We start from the raw sequence: 22044 nt of genomic DNA, 5'->3' as shown, positions 1-22044 counted from the left end.
CACAGTTGTGGTCTCAGGTGTGGTGCTTTCTACTGTGGTGGTCTCAGTTGTGGTACTTTCAGGAGTTGTTGTGCCTGTAGTCGTACTTTCTGTTGTTGTACTTTCTGTTGCTGTGGTGCTTTCTGTTGTTGTAGTAGCCACCACAGTTTTGGTCTCAGGTGTGGTACTTTCTACTGTTGTGGTCTCAGTTGTGGTACTTTCAGGAGTTGTTGTGGCTGTGGTTGTACTTTCTGTTGTTGTGATATCCGGTGTTGTGGTCTCAGTTGTGGTACTTTCAGGAGTTACTGTGACTGTGGTTGTACTTTCTGTCGTTGTGCTGTCCAGTGTTGTGTTCTCAGTTGTGGTACTTTCAGGAGTTGTTGTGGCTGTAGTCGTACTTTCTGTTGTTGTGCTTTCTGTTGCTGTGGTGCTTTCTGTTGTTGTAGTAGCCACCACAGTTGTGGTGTCATGTGGGGTGCTTTCTACTGTTGTGGTCTCAGTTGTGGTACTTTCAGGAGTTGTCGTGGCTGTGGTTGTACTTTCTGTTGTTGTGATGTCCCGTGTTGTAGTCTCAGTTGTGGTACTTTCTGTTGCTGTGGTACTTTCTGGTTTAGTACTACCTACAGTTGTGGTCTCAGGGGTGGTGCTTTGTGCTGTTGTGATCTCACTTGTGGTACTTTCCGCTATTGTGGTACTCAGAGTTGTGGTGCTCTCTACTGTTGTGGTCTTGGCTGTTGTACTTCCTGGAGTTGTTGTGCCTGTGGCCGTACTTTCTGTTGTTGTAGTTCCTACAGTTGTGGTCTCAGGGGTGATTCTTTCTGCAGTTGTGCTATCCACAGTTGTGGTGCTCTCTGCTGTTGTGGTCTCGGCAGTTGTACGTTCTGGAAATGTTGTGCCTTTCGTTGTAATTTCTGCTGTTGTGGTCTTACCTGTGGTGCTTTCTGTTGTTGTGGTCTCAGTTTTGATATTTTCAGGAGTTGTTGTGCCTGTGGTCATACTTTCTGTTGTTGTAGTGCTTTCTGCTGTTGTGGTCTGGCTTGTGGAACTTTCTGTTCCCATGATACTGACAGTTGTGGTGCTTTCTGTTGTTGTGATATCGGCTGTTGTAGTCTCAGTTGTGATACTTTCTGTTGTTTTTGTCTTGCTTGTGGTACCTTCTGTTGATGTGGTGCTTTCTGTTGTTGTAGTAACCAGATTTGTGGCCTCAGGGGTGGTGTTTTCTGCTTTTGTGGTCTTGGTTGTGGTACCCTCTGTTGTTGTGGTACCCACAGTTGTGGTGCTTTCTGCTGATGTAGTCTCGGCTGTTGTACTGTCCGGAGTTGTTTTGTCTGTGATCATACTTTCTTTTTTTGTGGTGCCCAGTGTTGTGGTCTCGGTTGTGGTACTTTCTGGAGTTGTTTTCTCCATAGCCTTACTTTCTGTTTGTGTGGTTTCCATTTTCAGTGTTGTATCCACTTTTTCTGTAAGGGGCAGTAAATATATTTATACATTTAAACGGGGAAATGTTTTATACATTTTAATTTATTCATAATTTCATCTGCTATTTCACAAATCAAATTTATATCATGTTTAGGAATCTGTGTTTCACAAACTGTATAACTTATATACATGCAACTCATTAGAGATCTGATCTGGTCATTAAAAACAAAAAACATAATTTTCACTTAAATTACCAGTGTCCATTATTGTAGTATCTATAAATGTAGTTGTTATGGTTGAAGTGGTCTCCATTATGATAGTAGTATAGAAAGTGGTATTGTGCCCAATATCTGAAAAAAAAAATTAAATAATACTGATAATATTAAAACAATATACACTTACTCAGACATATAATACTGATAATATTAAAACAATATACAATTACTCAGACATTAAGAACACACACACACACACACACACACACACACATATATGTATATGTATTATTTGCTTACTAATAGCAAATCAGAAACAGAAGTCAGAAACAGAAGAGACCTCTAACTGCGCATTTAATTATTATATTTTTTTTTTTTTTTTTTTTTACTTCTTTATATGCAGACACAAATGCTTAAGATGGATCTTGTCATGTAATAAATCCTGCAGATGGAAAATTAGCACATTTCATTACCAGCTGTAACGTCCATCGCTGTGGTTTCTGTGGTTAACATTGTCTTCGGAGTGACAGTAGTATAGGTAGTGTTTGTGTTCCTTACATCTGAAAAATATTGATGCACTGTAAATCAACAAAGCTTCATAACTTGTGTAAACAAGGGAAGATGTAAATGTATTTACCTGCACAGTAAGCCAAAGAGCAGAAATCTGGTTTCACAAATTCATAAACATAATAATCTCCTGGACAGGCTTTGACTTTAATGGGATTGGATTGGAAAAAGCAGCAGTTATTGCTCCAGTGACCACAGACATCTCGAGTGACCACTCCATCCTCAACTGTTGGATGTCCTCCTTTCAGCCACAGTGGAGCATGAGTGCCACAGCTGTCCTGATCAACACATGTGTCTGGCATCTGGACGCTCTGACCATCAAAAAAGAGTCGGTACCAGCCGTTCCAGCTGACCTCACAGTCACACATTATTTCAGAGGGATATTGATTGTTGGTGGCTCTCCATGAATCATTCAGATCATTGTAGTTGTTGCAGGGGTCCGCTGTTATTGAAACATTAAAATAATGTTTGTAAATACATTGTAAATTCCCCCTAATAATGAAATCCTAGAATGAAAACTCTTCATCCTCTTCGAAATGTTACTTTTTAAATGATTTTCCAGAACTGAACTACATAATTTTTTTTTTTTTTTTTTACTAGTATAATTGTATAAATTTAAAAAATGTATGGCAAGTATTAAACACAAATAATTGACCTGCTCTCATTCCATTTACATCAATATTTAGTAGATGCGCCTTTAACAACATTACAGTCTTGAGTCTCTATCAGCTTTTCACATCTGGCAACTGTAATTTCCCCCCTTTGCAGATCCATTCAAGGTCTGTCAGATTGCATGCATGGAGATTGGGATTTGACAGACTTTTTCCAAGGCCACCCATACTGTAAATTGATTGAGATCTGAACTCTGACTTGGTCACTCAATGACATTATTGTTGTTTTTCAGCCATTGGCTTGAGATTTAGGGTCATTGTCTTAATGGAAAACTAAATTAATTATTGTTTTTTAATTATTGATTAAACTGTACACTAAAGGTTTCCAGTGATTTGGAAACATTCTTGTATCCATGCCTTGGAAAGCTACTAAAAGTTGATTTTTTCTTCATGATGTAAATTATGCCAAATTACTGACTCACCAGCTACAATCAATTAAAATTCCCTGCTTGCACAACTGTTCTTTAATCCATACTATTTATTATTTCTCACATTAAAGGTGATGAATACTTAAGAAATCAATTAGTTTGAATTTGTGATTTTAGAGATTTTAAATGTCAAGCACATTTTTGGAATATTTCTACATTGCTCCAATTCATTTCCCCAGACCCTATTTTACTTTTGTGATTGAAAACAATGCATCTGCACTTATATTCTGCAAACAACTCTCTAACAGTAATTATGCAGACTTGAATCAAAATCACAGCTGCACATTACACACACACACTTTACATGCAGTCAAAAACTTGGATCTGGTCTGACTGCATAGGTTTGCTAATCTGAACAAAAATACTTTAGAAACATTTAAAAAACATCACATTACCAGTCGTAATAGCCACTGATGTCATTTCTATAGCTGAGGTTGAGAAGGTATAGGTGATGTTGATGTTCCTTACATCTGAGAAAAGTAAAATAAGATCAAAATTAAATCAACAAAAATGCAATTATGACTTAATTATGTGAAAAAACGATTGTAAATATATTTACCTGCACAGTATGCCAAATAGCAGAAAGATGGTTTCACAAACTCATAGACATAATAATCTCCTGGACAGGCTTTGACTTTAATGGGATTGGACAGAAAAGCGCAGCAGTCATTGTCATAGTGACCGCAGACATCTCGAGTGACCACTCCATCCTCAGCTATTGGATGTCCTCCGTTCAGCCACAGTGGAGCATGAGTGCCACAACTATACTCATTAACACATGTGTCTGGCATCTGAACGCTCTGACCATCAAAAAAGAGTCGGTACCAGCCGTTCCAGCTGACCTCACAGTCACACATTATTTGAGAGGGATAGTGATTGTTGGTGGCTCTCCATGAATCATCCAGAACTTTGTAGTTGTCGCAGGGGTCCGCTGTAATGGAAACATTAAAATAATGCTTGTAAATATTTGTAAATTCATATTTCAATGCTACATACCATTACATGTACTATTTAAAATTAGATAAAGAATGTCTTGCATCTCTTGTAACATTTTTTTATTAAACCTTTTTTAGCCTAATATTTAAGTCTTGATAAGTATTGTAATGTGTTGGTTGTTTTAAAGTATTGAAATGTGGAATGTGTCTCATGATGTCATTGTGACAGAATGATTGACAGTTTGTGGTGAAATGATGCACACGCCTACACAATGTGGTTTTCAAGATGAAATTCCATGACGCAGTTTACATCCAGATGCGTACACCGTATTGTGACATGCTAAAAAAAATGCTCTTTATTATGACAAACAGTACATAATTTTAGGCCATTGTTTTAGGGCAAATTGCAAAACAGCACAAATTTTGTCACAATCCGTGCATTTATCTGAGACATAAATGATTGCACTTTTCAATAAACTAAGTAGTGGGAACTTCTGATTCCATTAATAGTTTTTCCTGTTTCACACGTGGGGCCCTATCTTGCACCCAGCGCAATTGACTTTGTACAGCGACGCATGTATCATTCCTATTTTGCACCCGCACAAAGCGCGTTTTTCCCTCCACAGAAGCATGTCGCTAAACTAGGGAATGAACTTGCGCTCCCTGGGCGGTTCAGCGCAAAAAAGTAGGTGTGTTCCGGCGCAAACGTTCCTTCATGCTATTTTGCAGGTTTAGAAAACAATTGCGCAACTAACCAGGAAAAAATAGTTTAAAGTCAGTGGCGTGTTGCGCATGTTATTAATATGCTATTTTAAGGGCGCATGCTTGGCCATAATCAAGCAAATCCGCCGTTATGATAGGAATCCGCTTTAGAACAAATGCGCCTGCTCTTAAAGGGAATGTGAGATGACGCTCTGATTGGTTTATTTCACGTTACGCCCAAACCACACCTATGAATAATGGAGCTGCTTCAGACCAACCCATTTTAGATTTGCGCCTGGCGCAAGAGTCATTTATCCCGCCGGGAAACTAGCAACAGCGCTAAGACCCGCCCACAAAGTCACTTGCGCTTTGCGCTTTGACACTTGCGTTTCATATCGTTAAAATAGGGCCCATAGTCCGTTTGCAGTGCGTATGCGGTGCGTATTTTTTCCCGTACCCATGTTAACAGGTCAGAGGTTTCACACTGCACGCGGATGCGGTCCGGCGATCCGTTCCAGGAGCGATGCGTAGCAGTGTAGCGATCGTTTCTGCACCGAGGGCCCTATCTTGCACCCAGCGCAATTGACTTTGTACACCGACGCATATATCATTCCTATTTTGCACCCGCGCACAGCGGACTTTTCCCTCCACAGACACATGCCAGTAAACTAGGGAATGAACTTGCGCTCCTGGGGGCAGCTTAGTGCAAAAAGGAGGCGTGTTTTGGCACAAACGTTACCTGGTGCTATTTTGCAGGTTTAGAAAACAGTTCTGCCACTGACCAGGAAAAACCTCGTCTAAAGTCGGTGGTGCGTTATTCAGATGCTATTTTAAGGGCGCATGCTTGGCCATAATCAATGTAGCATGTGCACAACGCCCATACACTTTGCTTATCTCATCTACACACAGACGCAGCAGTTCTCATTTTTGCAAATCATATATTATTACAAGGAACACAAGAGGGAAATCACTGTGGTGTCCATGAAGATGTGAAAAAATAGCCAAAAATCTAGCTTACACATTTACCCAAATTATTATACGCCTGTTTAACCGAAGCTAATTTGGGTGTGTTTCTCCATCCCCAATGTCACTTCTCTGTGTTTTACGGCCCTGGCGAGAACGTCAGTCTCCTCGGCTGTGAACCGCTCCTGGTCCGCCGTTATAATAGCAATCCGCCATGGAACAAGCGCGCCTGCTCTTAAAGGGAATGTGAGATGTCGCTCTGATTGGTTTATTTCACGTTACGCCCAAACCACACCTATGAGTAATGTATCTACTTCAGACCAACCCATTTTAGAGTCCTTTATCCCGCTGGTATAATAGCAACAGCACCCGAGACCCGCCCACAAAGTTACTTGCGTTTCGCGCTTGATACTTGCGTTTCAGATCGTTAAAATAGGGCCTTCTTACTTTAGCCAACATTTTTTTATGCTAAATGTACATATTCAGCTAAAAGTTATTAAAAGTGTCTCTACTATTGTACTTATGAAATAACATGTCTATCATAAAGTTCCACAATGAAGATCTTTTTTTTTTCACATAAAAAAATTAGACGCTTTGTTTGTCTAATAGAAAACTAGAGATAGAAAGGGTGATCAGTATTAAAACTGGTGAAGATGAACTATAAGTGTAGTGTTATTATAAGAAGAGGAATGGAAAGAATTACCTGATTGTCCATCAATTATTTTACCTTTAAAACAAACAAATAAAAAATATAAGAACAATGGTTTAATTTTGAAAGAAGATACAGTCAGTTCACTTATTTGAATATACTGTAGCATCATTCCAGCCTCATGTAACAAAACTTCAAAGTAAGAAACACTCACCAAACAGCAATATTGAAACACACAATGAGAATAGAAAACTCATTGTAATAAACGGCACCTCCTGCACCTGCACAGATGAACATAAATGTTTCTATATTTATTGTATTACATGTAGTGTTGTCAACACATTTTTAATAAAAAATATTTTTTTGTAATCTTATTTATTATCTATTACTGTCTTATTTTTTTGTATATTTTAGTGTCCTTGTTACATATGTTACATGTACTTTCCATAGTAATAACGGTAAATTATGCATAATTACATGCAACTAACCCTCAACCAAATCATACATAACCCTGTAGTAAGTACATGTAGTTGCGTAATATTACTCAGTACTTAAATATATAATTACACTGTAACAATGAAACTTTAAAATAAAGTGTAACCTATTTTTTTTATATGATTATGGTGTAAAATTATGTTGTTCATTGTCCCTTTGTGTTAGTTAATGCATTGACTAATTTTAACAAATTATTGTAAACTGTTACCAAAACTTATATTTTTTTTAATAATAATTTAGAGCTCAAAGTGATAAAATGAACTAAGTGACATTACCTGATACAAAAATGTTGCTTCACAAATTTCAAAACACAGCGACGCTTAGTTAATCCAGTTGCAGAATACAATGAAGAATGAACTGCAGGTCTCACAATCTTATGACTGTATTAAGTGTGGGTGGACCTTTTCTTGATGGTTTGACAACTCTAACAACACCCCACCTCCAACAACAACAACATTTCTTTCCCCAAGTTGCATGACGCCAGTGTTTCTTTGTACACCTGCTATTCAGAAACACATTTTTTAGTCTTGAATAGATGAACATAGATAAAACAACTAAGACTATCAGATGAATCTGAATTATGAGGATACTTGTTCCCAAAATCATTACTGTCTCTCAGCCTGTTTTACAGTTTGCTTTTACACATTTAGTCAAACTAAGGTTAATCTTCTTAAAACAGTTAACATAGCCACCTCAAAAGTTTGTATTTCCCCTAAACATTATTGTAAATATTTGATGGTTTAATACAAATCACACACAACATTTTAAAACATACTAATTTTACACAAATTTATCCTATCCAAGTTTCAATTAAGCCATATCTCCACAAAGTACTTTTTAATAAACTACACAACAGTTATGAGTTCCCTTTATATGAATAAGTTACCAGAAGAATAAGAAGAAAAAGAAGTGCAATTGGCAGAAAAAGAGGAGAAGAAAGTGTTGATAAGGAAGAAAGAGATGATGGAAGAAAAAAATGAGATGTATAAAAAGGAGAGGAAGAAGAGAGAATAAGAGTGGAGGGCATTGGAAGAGAAAGATGATGTGTTGTAAGAATTGGAGAGAAGAGATAGTATAAACGAGTTCATCTAACTTATGAATCAGCAATGGAGTCTTGAGTTGATCGTACACAAGACCTGACTTTATACAGTAAACGACTCATCCTCTTTTGTTTTATTAAATGTATTATTGATATGAAATTCTGCTTATTTACTTAATTGTGCAGTGAACCTGAGGTTTTTTGCTGTATGTTTCTGTATTAATTGTTTTTGAGATCATTAAACTTAGTTTGAAGAATTTGTGAAAAATCAATTGAGAAACAACTTTTTATGACATTATAAAACCATAATGACAAATTGCTTAGCATTTAAATCTATTATGATATTATGGTATTTTTGTGTGGGGCAAAATGCTGCCTCTTTTTACATCCAAGCTATTCAAAGAATATTGTCTGCTTTGACTAGGAGCAGCAGCCTGTGTGAACATTCAGCATGATCTGGTATTCTGAGCAATAACTGGACCTCACCCTAACTGAACCTTCTAAAAGATAACTGCAACCAGTGCTGCAACATTCTTCAGGTCCTTTAGAAATCAAGTTGCATTGCCACACACATTTGACACAAATATGCGTGTCAGTATCATCACTAGGTAAATTAAAAAAAATGCTTAGATGGTATTACACATATCAATATCAGATTTATCTCATTAGGCTAATTAATGTTATATTACTCAAAAACGAAAGAGAAAATAGACAGATTATGAATCTTAGGTAAAGATTAGGTAATTTATTACATTATACATGATGCAAATCAAAATTAAATAGCTAATAATTGTATGCTAGTAGGTGAGTGTATAACATTCATAAACAAGATAAAAATACATTTTGGAACAAGGAGCTAGTCACTTCAATATTCATAATTTTTATTATTATTATATAAATCACAATACAGTTTATACACACATGTGTAGAGAAAATCAGTGGCGCCACTGGTTATGACGATCATGCTCTGATGACGCAGCAGATCAGATCTGTGTGCTGGCATGAAGCAATAAAAACTGATACAGTAATACAATATTTATTGTTTTGGATGGTAAAAAAAACACATTTGTGTAAAAAAAAAAATGTTTTTCAGTCCAAAAACAATAACATTTGTTCTCTATTTTTAAACAAGATTGTCACCAAATCTTGCTCTACTGCTAATTGGGCTAAATTTGTTAATGACCTCGATTGGAAAAGTGTTTAGTTATTACCTTTTTTTTTCAAGATAATACACAAATTCAACCCTGTCAAACATTTCCTTAGTAAGTTTAAGAAAAACATTGATGTTAGCTGCTCTTGCTCTCTGCAATTGGAAACAGTACCCCACATTTACTGGCATTGTAGTCATGTGAACAACTTATGGTATGAGGTGTAGGCCCTATATGTTTATTAAGAAAAATGTACTCTTTAATTATGTAATTAATTAAATTAAAATGTTTTAAACCACTGACAACTCCTAAATAACTGGTTTGTAAATTATGCAATTCTTAATTTAGAAATGACAAATTAATCATAAAAAAGTATGAACACGTTATACAGTAGATCAAGATTAAAGCATTTATAGCTTATAAACGGCTTATCAATGTCTATTAATGCTTTATAAATGATGAAACTAACTATTAACTATTACTATTAAACTATTAACTAACGATAATTATTTACTTATGCTTAACTAATGATTAATAGTGTGCAGTTATTATAACGTGTTACCCACTTTTCTACTTTTTTACAGAAACACCCCATGCCGCCATCAGAGTGTCTCCTGCCGCTGCTATGTTCAAAAGACAACTTCGCACACGTCTGGATTTGTTGAAACCCCTGAAAATAAAACAGACCGTTCAAGCGCAACAACACCTTCAGATGGAACGATGTCTAAAAGCAAAACATCGTTGTTTCAGACCTGGAGACAAAGTGCTTGCTCGTAACTATGGGAAAGGTGTCAAATGGCTACCAGCAGTATGATTGCACAAACAGGGCCAGTGTCTTACACGGTTGAGCTGGCTGATGGTCATCTCATCTGGAAAAGGCATGTAGACCAGTTATTAGCTGCAAATTCATGTGACAACTCGGGAGAACAGGTGACAATAGATCCTTACCTGGAAATTTTTCCAGAATACCATCTTGCATTTTTGTGGCGTTTTTGTGTTTTTTATAGTAGTGTGATGATATTTTCATGAGCCCTTTAATCAGGAGATTCTGTGCTCTTTCAGAAGTTGTGTAATAGCGCCCCCTACCGTATATCAGTGAAAACACGGAAAGCTGTAAAATTCCGTCAATGGTGGGGAAAGAGTTAATAATATTATCTACCTAGTAGTCTGCTTCATAGCTGCAGTTGACTTGTTTATTTTTATTTTTAGTAAATTGCATTTCTGTCAACAGATCCCTCTAAATATTGCACAATGCATCTTTTAAGGCACTGTGGAATTAAATATTAAATATGCAAGCTTATTGCATTGCATATAGTCAGGCACGCTAAATCAGAATGTATGGCCTATACTAAATCAGCATGCCTGACTATATGCAGTGCAATAAGCTTGCATAATTTAATTTTTAATTCCACAGTGCCTTTAAAGGTGCATTGTGTAATATTTAGGAGGATCTGTTGACAGAAATGCAATATCAAATACAGTACATAACTATGTTTTCAGTGGTGTATAAAGAGCATAATGAACTTCTGTTGGTTTCAATTCGCGACACCACCACAGTGCACCTTTAAGTGAAGTACAGGTTAAGTAAATGTTATGTAGACCTAATTTAGTGCATTTAGGAAAAAATCCTATCTAAAGTTCTTTTTTTGGTAAGTTGTTTGAATTTGTAATAAAACTGACCGAATTTGTAAGCCGAGACTTTGTTTCCTATCAAAAGTAACAAAAGCACCAATCCTATTTTTCATCGGTTTGTGTTTATTTACTGTTCTTAATTTTAAGTATGCAGGCTACATGCATTTTCCTATATTGTAAACAAAACACACACACACACAGATATGATAATGTTAATACATTTGTTTTAATATTAGACGTTTAAATCCATGTCCTTAGAAGCAGTCGAAGGTCAGAACACCCTTCAGAAACACAAGACAGCCTAATACTATCATAAAATTACACATGGACCGGACAGTTTTACATAATCACAGTCTGGATGAGGATTTCAAAAGAATAGTTTTATTTAGGAAGGAAGAATTTTTCCCCTCATAATAAACAGTTATTAGCCGAAAGCATTTGTTGCAGTAAATATATAGAGTATTTAAAATGTATTTTAAGTATTTTAAGTACAATTGAAAATAAAGAAAGAAGCAATCAAATCAATTCTTATTTTACCATACTAGACAGAGAAAGTTATCATCATAAACGTAAGGGTCCTCATTATCATTAGGTGCAAATACAAGTCAAATCAGAACAATTTATAAGTTCAATGCCAATTGTTCCTTATCCAATGTACAGTGTAGAAGTCAGATATGAGAAACAACATTTTTTTAAATGTATAATCAAAGAATTCAAAGGTAATTGTATGTCTAAACATATAACAAAGTGTAGGCACTTAGGAGTGAAACTATCAAAATGATCAAGGAACCACAGAGGCCTGGTGCCCTGGACACTAGCACTTTTTCTGGGATCGGTATGTCTGAAGGGGGACAAGACATGGTTCAGTGCATGGTAAAGTTGCAAAAAATAAATAAATATGGATTAAATCTTACAGAAATTTGACATAAGTAAAAGAAGAAAATTAAGCATTAAGGTTATTAAATTTAATGTTTACCTGAGCTCCGTTCAGACCAAACCAGAGGACCAAGGGATATGGAAGCACTGTCATGGAAGTCGAGAGACCTGCCCTCCCTCCGCTGGTGTCCAGAAGAACAGTTCTAAAGATTGATGAGATTTTTACAGTCTTCAACAGTGTCTTACTGCATACTCACAGATTACTTTACTCTAGATGGCGATATAATGCCAAAAACAGATTTTCAGTCTTCTGAAGGAACCAGAACAATCTGACACACATTTAGTGCACACTAAACTCACTGTTGAGCAGCGATTGCTTGACAGAAGGCAAAGGTGAACAGCACAGTGCAGGTAAAGCTTAGTGGAGTTTGCAGTGAAGATAAACATCCTGAAGGAGAAACGGCTGGACGTCGAGACGCCGTTCTGCAGCAGAGCCACTGTGTCGTCATTTGGATTGGGACACCTGAGAATATCAATAATGACAATCAACAAATCAAATTCTTTTCTTTGTTTCCACTGAACAAAAAATGTATCTGTGCTTTTGTCTTGAAATCCTGAGAGATAATGTAGGATTTCAGGCAATCCTAAAAAAAATTGCTTTACTCTGAAAGGATGAGATCCCAGCGGAGGCTGTAATCAGGATCATTCACAGGTGTAGCCCAACACGTGTCCATCACCAGGGCAAACTGGCGGCTGTCGACCCCCTCAACACGAACTTCCACATGCATCTCCTGGTTGAGCTCTGCATCCACACGACCAGTGAAGGGCCGGGTAAACTCATCATCCTGATATGGAATCATCCGGACCTGATATCTGCCTTCACCAGCGGGAAGAGTCTTGTGCACAATACTGTTGAAATAATGGATAGATCTCTGTTAAAACTATTGTGTTTATGGATAAAATTAAGTTTAAAATAGATATTCTTGGTTTCGAGAATATAACCATATATTTACTTTTTAAATACATTTATTTTTCTGCTTAAAAGGATTAGTTCACCTAAAAAGATTTGGAATATAGGTCAGGAGTTATACGGGCCCCTTTTTTTTTTTTTTTGCCTTTTTTAAGCTTGAAATTCCCTATGGGGGTTAACTGCATTGAAAGATATGACCAGAACAATGTGTGTGTTCTTTGGAGCAAATATTAACAAACAAAATGTCTGTTTTTGGTGAACTACTCCTTTTTAAAAAAAACTAGTGCTGTTTCACTCCCACCTCTCCAGTGGGTTGATTTCCACATTCATGGAAAGTGTTTGTGATTGAGGATAAACACAGCTGAAAGAAAGCTTCAGGATTTTCTTTCTGCTGATGATGAGATCTTCTGACCTCGGTGTCCCCAGAATAAAGTTACCATAGATGAAGTGGGTGCCGTTAGCCTGTGGACAACAAAGAAAACTTATGGAATTTAGTCTAAACTGAATTAAAAGTATATATATATATATATAAAGCTAAAAGGTTTCATCAGTCAAGTAAAAATATGATGGGTTACGTATTAATGGTGGAGAACTTCCAGTTTCTTTGTGGCATGGTATTGTGTATCCTTCCCCTCTGAATCTCTTTGAGACTTTAAGAAGTCTTTAGGGAGGTTTGTTTGGGACCTTCCTTTGGTTGTTACAGATTGATCATACAGTATCCATCCTTACAGACCTCCCTACAGACTTCTCAAAGTCTCATAGAGAACTATTCTGGTTATATAAGGCACTACAAATATTTAGATTGTGTATTGAATAGATTATACAAAGTTAAACCTACCACAAGATTTGTACCACAGATGTGTTCATCATCATCAAAATGGAATTCCACTCTGCCATTCCGGACCGTTCCTTTGCAGCTGGGATCATTGAGGTGTAAGACATCAGCTGGAAAACCAGCCTCAAAGAGCTGACAGCGAGACACAGATATGGAGCCAGAGCTGCTCTCACAGGTTTCTGAGAACTCTGCGATAAAAAAAAAAAGTCAAAAGATTGTCAGAATTATAAAAAAAAGGGTAACAAATGACTGATTTTTTATTTTTTTATGATACAAACCAAAAGAGTCAGGTTGTGGTCTGGGTTGGTCATCGTTACATAAACAGCCATAAACACCATTTTTCTTCCCACACCATTCATTCTCAGAGCAGTTGAGTTTAGAACAGCGATCTCTCACATCTAAGAGGAAAAGCACAGATAGATTAAATACAACACATTGACACGGAGTCATGTTAACAGAATCAGAGCTTAACATTCTGGTCCCCTGAACTATTATTGCTCTGTATTCCTCAAGGTATTTTTCTCTAGTGAATTAAATGGGTCATTTTATTTTGAATCATTTTCCCATTGAGCTCCAAAAAGATAGTGATAGTCAGGGTTTTTCACATTCATTTTCCATCCACCTGGCCATAATAATTATATTGCTGGGGGGTTGTTACTTTACCTTTAAGATTTCCATATAAATGTCCTCAAAGTTCTCCGCATGTGAAATATGTAGCAACGAATACTTTTAACCCAATCTAAGTCTGTCTAATTGCCTCTTTCTCTAAAGGTTAGCTCTTAGTTTAGTTCAGCTGCCTACATTTTTATTAACACTGGTGACAAAATAATCTGTGCTGAAATGTGATTTTGACTTACCGCACCGCAGAATCGAGCGCCATTCTAGGATCTGTGTCTCCAAGATGGCACAAGCTGTCTCATAGGCCTCAACAGCTGAACATAGCATGCCATTTGCACGTGTGTAGAGACAGAGATCATACACACAAGAGTAGAAGTAAGGTGCCGGGTCAACGTGAAGATGGCAGTTCTGGAAGGGGCCAGTGGTGTTGGTGATAATACTACAGAGATCAGAATACCTCTGCCTGGATGGACACTCATCAGCATTACCGGTCTGGTCTCTGGCACCACAGCTGAAGAATACAAGGAAAATTCAGGTCAGTTGCCTATACTATTTCATCATTTGGATAAAGAAAGGGTTTACAGGTGAACAACAAACATAATTTCCTATTCATGAATATTTTAAACTAAAGCAGTGCTTCTCAACTTGTTTTAAAGGACAAATCAAGTGAAAAATGAACCTGGGGTTAATTAACACATGGTTACCGAGTCGATCGTTCCCTGCGATGCGTTTTCATGAAAATCGAATGTAAAGAGTTTTATTTATAAAAACAGATTAGCTTATAACACTAGTATATGGGGCAGAGAGTAAGTAAAAGTAAATCGCAAGTTAATACCACTAACAAGGCTCAAAATAGCCTCACACTAACACAGTAACATAATGAGGGTCCTTACATACAAACCGAAGCATTGAGAACTTTGTAAGTGTACAGACAGTTTAATAAGAAGATACTTTATAAAGACAGTACATTACGCATTTACAGGCAGGATCCATCTTGGAAAACAATCTCGACTAGTCGAGCCACGAACGCCGTGCTACATTAGATTTCACAAACGTAATTCCTATCGACCAGCTCACATCGCACGGTGTTCGTGGCTCGACTAGTCGAGACTGTTTTCCAAGATGGATCCTGCCTGTAAACACGTAATGTACTGTCTTTATAAAGTATCTTCTTATTAAAATGTTTGTACACTTACAAAGTTCTCAATGCTTCGGTTTGTATGCAGGGACCCTCATTATGTTACCGTGTTAGTGTGAGGCTATTTTGAGCCTTGTTAGTGGTATTAACTTGCGATTTACTTTTACTTACTCTCTGCCCCATATACTAGTGTTATAAGCTAATCTGTTTTTATAAATAAAACTCTTTACATTCGATTTTCATGAAAACGCATCGCAGGGAACGATCGACTCGGTAACCATGTGTTAATTAACCCCAGGTTCATTTTTCACTTGATTTGTCCTTTAAAGCAAGACCTTTCAGGAGAGGCATTACATTGGACATTGAGTGTTGACTCAACAAAACACAAAAAGTAAAGAAGTTTAACATTAAACAAATTGAACATTAGCACTAAATCAACATTTGGAAGCCTCTCTCTCTCTAACCCTGAGCGGCACTGAGAGTGCAGTAGCTTGTGTAACCTCAGTGGTTGGGACCAGTGATGTAGTGGTGCCTGGAGAAGTGGGTATACTCTTAATTTATGCCCCCAATATTTTTTTCTAAGCGTCCCAGGCAAAGGATGAACACTCTGTGTTATAAACAGTGACGTGTAAGACTAGTTTTGCATATTAGTTCACCCCAAAATGGGCCAGTAGTATTTTCACATTATCACTTAACTTTTGCTGCCTAACTTCACAGAGAAAGGATAATAATGAAATTAATATTAGCCACAGAAGAGGTGCAGTTTTTGCAATTAATACTGGCTTTAATTATTTGATACTAAATAATTATTAATTTTGAGTGACTATTCCTTAGTCCATCCACACATGAAAATCAGTTTAAATGTCGCAACGAATAATCCGCACTACAAAATGGAAATGCAGAATGTTTATGCTTATTGTTGACAATACACAATCACATATTCGAATCGGGAATGGCCTTAAATAAGAAATGATTCAAGGATTATTCTGCATAGATGTTCCATTTCCAACAAACGCCAATGCAATCCTTCTGTGTCCAGAGGCACATGAGCAATTAGTATGAGCATCAAAGATCAGTTTCAGTTACTTTTTCTTTCCTAAATAAATCAATGTTTTTGGACTAATCTGTTCATTTAATCAATGGTTCAATTGTTCACTCATAAAGACAGTCACTTGGCGCCACCTTCTGGCGTAATGATGCAAGTTGCGCAAACACAGACAAGCGGAGTGATACAAATTGTGAAAAGTCCCAGTGCATACTGGGGCAATATTCAAACATATTCGAGGTAACGTTATACAAATATATTTAGACATTATATTTATAATAAAAATGGCAATATATTTAAAAGGGTGCTTGTGTTGTTAAATTGAGCAAACTGATTATGTCTGTCGGTCATTTAAAACATCTATTGAAAAACAGCTGTTTAGTTTAGCTACTTGTATGATCGTTAACTGAAGCATGAAGCAGCGCGTTGGGATGCACGCTTGGCTCGCGCTTCTGTGAACATAAGTCCCGTTTGCTTTGATTGGTATCAAACATTTTGACATTGACAAGCGGGTGTTTGAGTGCTGAAGCAGCTCAGATGTGAAGGTTGGTTATCGTCGCGATGGGCGAATCACTGCAGCACCAAATTAGATATACACTAAAAAAAAAAAAATAATAATAATAATAATAATTACTGAGGTCCGAACCTCGAGGACCTCAATGGTGGGTATGGCCCTGACTGGGTGTTTTCACATGAGATTGGATAAGCTGCTAAATGATGCACATCAGAGGGGATTTAGAAGTGGGTATACGCAATGCTGACTGAAAAAGAAGTGGGTATATGCCGTATACCTGTGTATACCCTGCACTACACTAGTGGTTGGGACACTCAGACTTTATTGGAAATATAGTAGTACATCCAATTGACCTAACCTGCATGCCATTGGAAACCCACCCTGACACAAGGAAAGCATGCAAAACCCAGCCGAAACATGAGCCAGTCAATAACAAACCATTTAATGCATTTATGCAAATACATTTATGCAGTGTTTCATTCTGTCACTACATTTACTTTTCTGCATTTGCCAGACTCTTTTTTAAAAAGTGAGTGTATTGCTTTCAATACATTTTATCAGTTCATGTATTCTCTGGGAATCAAACCCATGGTCTTGCCTTGACAGTGCCTTGCCATTTTCCCTGTCCACCACTCTATCAAAACAAACCTGAGACACATTTTTGTTACAAATGTAAAGTCTTGCAGTTCTTACCCTGGAATACTGGTGTCTGATTTCCAGCTGTGGCCAAAGGAAATGTCATCAGAAGCGAGTTCTCCACTAGGCAGCACTTTGTCATCCGCAGGATTGCCATTGAAATTCCCACACATTCCACATAGAGATCCAGAGAATCTTTCACTCACTCTGACTAAAAGGCTGCTATGTCCATCAAAATGGACAATGAATTCATTGAATGCATTTAGAATCACAAATCCCTGCTCCTCGTGTACCTCTACAAGATCATTGATTTGATAAGCCGGTGTGTCAATAGCATTTCCATCAACCTGGAGGAGAATCAGAAAATGTCATCATAAGAAAACGAGAGAAATTGAGAGAAAATTTACATTGAAGTGTATACCAAATTTATATAATTTGAAGTGCAACTTACTTTAACTCTCCTGTTCTGCCCAATACTGATGTTCATATGCTGTCCATGCTGAGACAACCAAACATCCACTGCAGACACAAATGACACCACCATGTTCCCCCGGTGCCTGTTGGTGGCCACTACACGGAACTGCAGATCACTGTCCGTAACATTACCACAGGTCTGGGCAATCTCATACGAACACGTGCCCTGGTAGGATTAACACAATACACAGTCTCCATTATTACTTTCACTTCCAACACAGAAATAAGTCATGGCATACATTCATTAATCAAATAATCTTCATGTATTTATGAAATACGTTAGCAGTCAAACTTGTTAACATATTCTAAACTTGACTGTTTACTCAGCTGTCCCCCATTAGTCGGATACAAAACAACAGTTAAGGTAAGGTGCATAGAATAAAATAAAAACAGCAGACTTTATGTTATGGTCTAGTTCTGTTTTGTTTTGGGTTCGTTTTCATTGATTGCCACATTCCCGTTTGCCTTATTTCTGTCTGCTAGTTTGTTTCCATAGTTTCAGTTTCTGTTGATTACTTCACTGTGAAGGCCTGGGACACACTAGAATTTCAAATCTTAAATTATTTTAAAAGAAAAGGAGATTGATTTAAAAAAAAAAAAAAAACATTATAATCCTCTCAACGCTCACACTAGATGATTTGGCTAGACCGCGGGACCACACACCTGCCGATTGTAGCAACATTTTCACATCACAGTGGCAATTACACATATATGAGATCTCACAGAAAATCGCGTGATCAAATGTGACTTTAAAAGAAAAACAAATATGGAGGACGATCAACGTCGTCAGCTGGCTCTTCTGGAATGTGTTAGATATTACAGCGAAAACCATAAAAGGAGAAAGAAAAGGGGTGAAATCTTGGCTGAGAAGACACTAAAGATGCGGCTTATACATTTAGCAGTGCAAGCTTTCGTGACATGTTTGTGGGTGCCATGTTTCAGCTATAAAAACACACAACATCTGGTTGAAATTATATTGCGGTTATCCCGTCAGAGGCAGCCGATCAAGAGTCAAAAAAATTATATATTAACAATTTTGGATTGGAGAGGCTCAGACTCGATCGGGAGCAGTAAAATATTCGTAATGACAACACAATTAAGGATTATTTTGGACAAAAAGTCGGTTGCGACAAGCCTCGACAAGCCAGATTGTTGCTGGATGCAGATCAGGCCCCAAAATCTGGCTTAAAATCTTGAAATGTGAGGCCAGTTCTTTGTCCAGTCATGTTAATGTTATTGTGTACTTGCCTAGTTGGTTTTCTCCAGCGTATTCCCCTGGATTATTAAAAATAATTGTGGAATTCATTCTGATTTGTTCATGTTTATCTACACATAACAGTTTACCAGTTTATACCTGAAAGTGGGCCACAGCCCCATCAAAGGTGATGTAGTGGGGGTCGCCCCAGACTGTGCATGTGGACATTGGACTGAAGCAGTCACGACGTCCATTTCTGACCGCACACTCCATGGCCGCTGGGCAGAAAGTTGCAGTGCAGCGTAGATCATTTGGAGCAAAACACTGACAGCGTTGAGAGCATGTTGAATCCCAGAACTGTTCACCAATCTACAAAATCAACAATGACAACAAACATTTCCATAACATAACATCAGTAAGTATATTTACATACAAAAAAAAAAAAACAACAAAAAAAACCATGATATAGCCATGTAGTTTTTAGGAGTACCATGTATGATGATAATACAATATTTTTACCATGGCATCACCACAATGGTTTTAAGTGTTTAAGATGATTTATGGAACCATGATACACTAAGGCTATGCTTCCCATTATCCAATGCTCTATATAATAAGGCTCAACATGTAAACGTTATATTTTAATCCTCACATGATAGTAGAATCCATCATACAAGCAGCCACATTGTTCCACTGGTACACAGAGTCCTCCACTCCTCACAAATCCCTCATCACAGAAACAACCTTCTGAGCATGTGTGTTCACAACTAGCATCGATGCTGCTGGCGCACGTGTGGCCACAGTCAGTTCCACACACCTCATAATGACTGTTTGGGATGTTTGATGAGCAGTCCATGACTGGCAATGTAACAACAAAAGTATGTACATGAAACATAAATGCTATTAATATATATGCACAATATTAAATATTTGAGATTAAATGAAAACATTTTTTTTATTAATTTAGCAGACGCTTTAACCCTTTAAGGTACGCACCATGAAAAAAGCAAAGGAAAATTTATTTCTTTGCATTTTTTATTCAATTATGATAACAATAACAACAATCAATATTTTTTTTTAAATTAGACTCTACAGTATTTTAGATACAGTGCTCTACCAAACGGTTGAGATGTCTGTTCATAGTAAAAGAACAACATTCAGAACAAGTCAATGTTGTGCAGTTTCTTGACCAATAAAAAATCTGATGGCTGCTATTGATGGCTCCAAACACATCAAGTGTGTGTGTGTGTGTGTGTGTGTGTGTGTGTGTGTGTGTGTGTGTGTGTCTCTGTGTCTCTGTGTGTGTGTGTGTGTGTGTGTGTGTGTGTTGGTGCAAAACTTCACCCAAGATTTGATTAGTACGGGGCCCCCCAAGTCCCACTTTGTCAAAAAAAAAAATTATAACTATCTCGTGGCCTCAAGATAGCAACTCATGATAGTATCTTGAGGCCACGAGTTACTATCTTGAGGCCACGAGTTACTATCTTGAGGCCACGCCCACGAGATACTATCTTGAGGCCACGAGTTACTATCTTGAGGCCACGAGTTACTATCTTGAGGCCACGAGATAGTATCTTGAGGCCACAGGTTACTATCTTGAGGCCACGAGTTACTATCTTGAGGCCACGAGTTACTATCTTGAGGCCACGAGTTACTATCTTGAGGCCACGAGTTACTATCTTGAGGCCACGAGTTACTATCTTGAGACCACGGGTTACTATCTTGAGGCCACAGGTTACTATCCTGAGGCCACGGGTTACTATCCTGAGGCCACATGTTACTATCTTGAGGCCACGAGTTACTATCTTGAGGCCACGAGTTACTATCTTGAGGCCACGAGTTACTATCTTGAGGCCACGGGTTACTATCTTGAGGCCACGGGTTACTATCTTGAGGCCACGGGTTACTATCTTGAGACCACGGGTTACTATCTTGAGGCCACGGGTTACTATCCTGAGGCCACGGGTTACTATCCTGAGGCCACGGGTTACTATCTTGAGGCCACGAGTTACTATCCTGAGGCCACGAGTTACTATCTTGAGGCCACGGGTTACTATCTTGAGGCCACGAGTTACTATCTTGAGGCCACGAGTTACTATCTTGAGGCCACGAGTTACTATCTTGAGGCCACGAGTTACTATCTTGAGGCCACGAGTTACTATCTTGAGGCCACGAGATACTATCTTGAGGCCACGAGTTACTATCTTGAGGCCACGAGTTACTATCTTGAGGCCACGAGTTACTATCTTGAGGCCACGAGATACTATCTTGAGGCCACGAGTTACTATCTTGAGGCCACGAGTTACTATCTTGAGGACACGGGTTACTATCTTGAGGCCACGGGATACTATCTTGAGGCCACGGGTTACTATCTTGAGACCACGGGTTACTATCTTGAGACCACGGGTTACTATCTTGAGGCCACGGGTTACTATCTTGAGACCACGGGTTACTATCTTGAGACCACGGGTTACTATCTTGAGGCCACGGGTTACTATCCTGAGGCCAAGGGTTACTATCTTGAGGCCACGGGTTACTATCTTGAGGCCACGGGTTACTATCTTGAGGCCACGGGTTACTATCTTGAGGCCACGAGTTACTATCTTGAGGCCACGAGTTACTATCTTGAGGCCACGCCCACGAGATACTATCTTGAGGCCACGCCCACGAGATACTATCTTGAGGCCACGAGTTACTATCTTGAGGCCACGAGTTACTATCTTGAGGCCACGAGTTACTATCTTGAGGCCACGAGTTACTATCTTGAGCCCACGAGTTACTATCTTGAGCCCACGAGTTACTATCTTGAGGCCACGAGTTACTATCTTGAGGCCACGAGTTACTATCTTGAGGCCACGAGTTACTATCTTGAGACCACGGGTTACTATCCTGAGGCCACGG

General features: G+C 38.1%; 2 protein-coding genes across 2 annotated transcripts in view; both read right to left on the bottom strand.

The window, feature by feature from the left end:
* The window catches only part of LOC308706835 (uncharacterized protein), a gene marked incomplete at its 5' end in the record, with an annotated part of 98428 nt that extends 94292 nt beyond the window's left edge, over positions 1 to 4136 (bottom strand). The window contains 3 exons of the mRNA XM_081392701.1: positions 2381 to 2622; positions 3675 to 3749; positions 3839 to 4136. Coding sequence (XP_081248827.1) covers positions 2381 to 2622; positions 3675 to 3749; positions 3839 to 4136 — 615 coding nt within the window. The remainder of the gene's footprint in view (positions 1 to 2380; positions 2623 to 3674; positions 3750 to 3838) is intronic.
* Positions 4137 to 11556: 7420 nt separating this feature from the next.
* The window catches only part of LOC308706834 (alpha-tectorin-like), a 39392-nt gene continuing 28904 nt past the window's right edge, over positions 11557 to 22044 (bottom strand). The window contains exons 25-36 of the mRNA XM_081392700.1: positions 19796 to 20001; positions 19303 to 19512; positions 17926 to 18114; positions 17532 to 17821; positions 14381 to 14652; positions 13802 to 13921; positions 13527 to 13711; positions 12990 to 13150; positions 12382 to 12627; positions 12079 to 12241; positions 11819 to 11921; positions 11557 to 11683 (exon numbers count right to left, since the gene is read on the bottom strand). Coding sequence (XP_081248826.1) covers positions 11574 to 11683; positions 11819 to 11921; positions 12079 to 12241; positions 12382 to 12627; positions 12990 to 13150; positions 13527 to 13711; positions 13802 to 13921; positions 14381 to 14652; positions 17532 to 17821; positions 17926 to 18114; positions 19303 to 19512; positions 19796 to 20001 — 2255 coding nt within the window. The 3' untranslated portion in view covers positions 11557 to 11573. The remainder of the gene's footprint in view (positions 11684 to 11818; positions 11922 to 12078; positions 12242 to 12381; positions 12628 to 12989; positions 13151 to 13526; positions 13712 to 13801; positions 13922 to 14380; positions 14653 to 17531; positions 17822 to 17925; positions 18115 to 19302; positions 19513 to 19795; positions 20002 to 22044) is intronic.

The sequence above is a fragment of the Scardinius erythrophthalmus genome (assembly GCF_964197995.2).
Source record: "Scardinius erythrophthalmus genome assembly, chromosome: 18".
Lineage (NCBI taxonomy): Eukaryota > Metazoa > Chordata > Actinopteri > Cypriniformes > Leuciscidae > Scardinius > Scardinius erythrophthalmus.
This window is presented reverse-complemented; position numbering and strand designations above follow the sequence as displayed.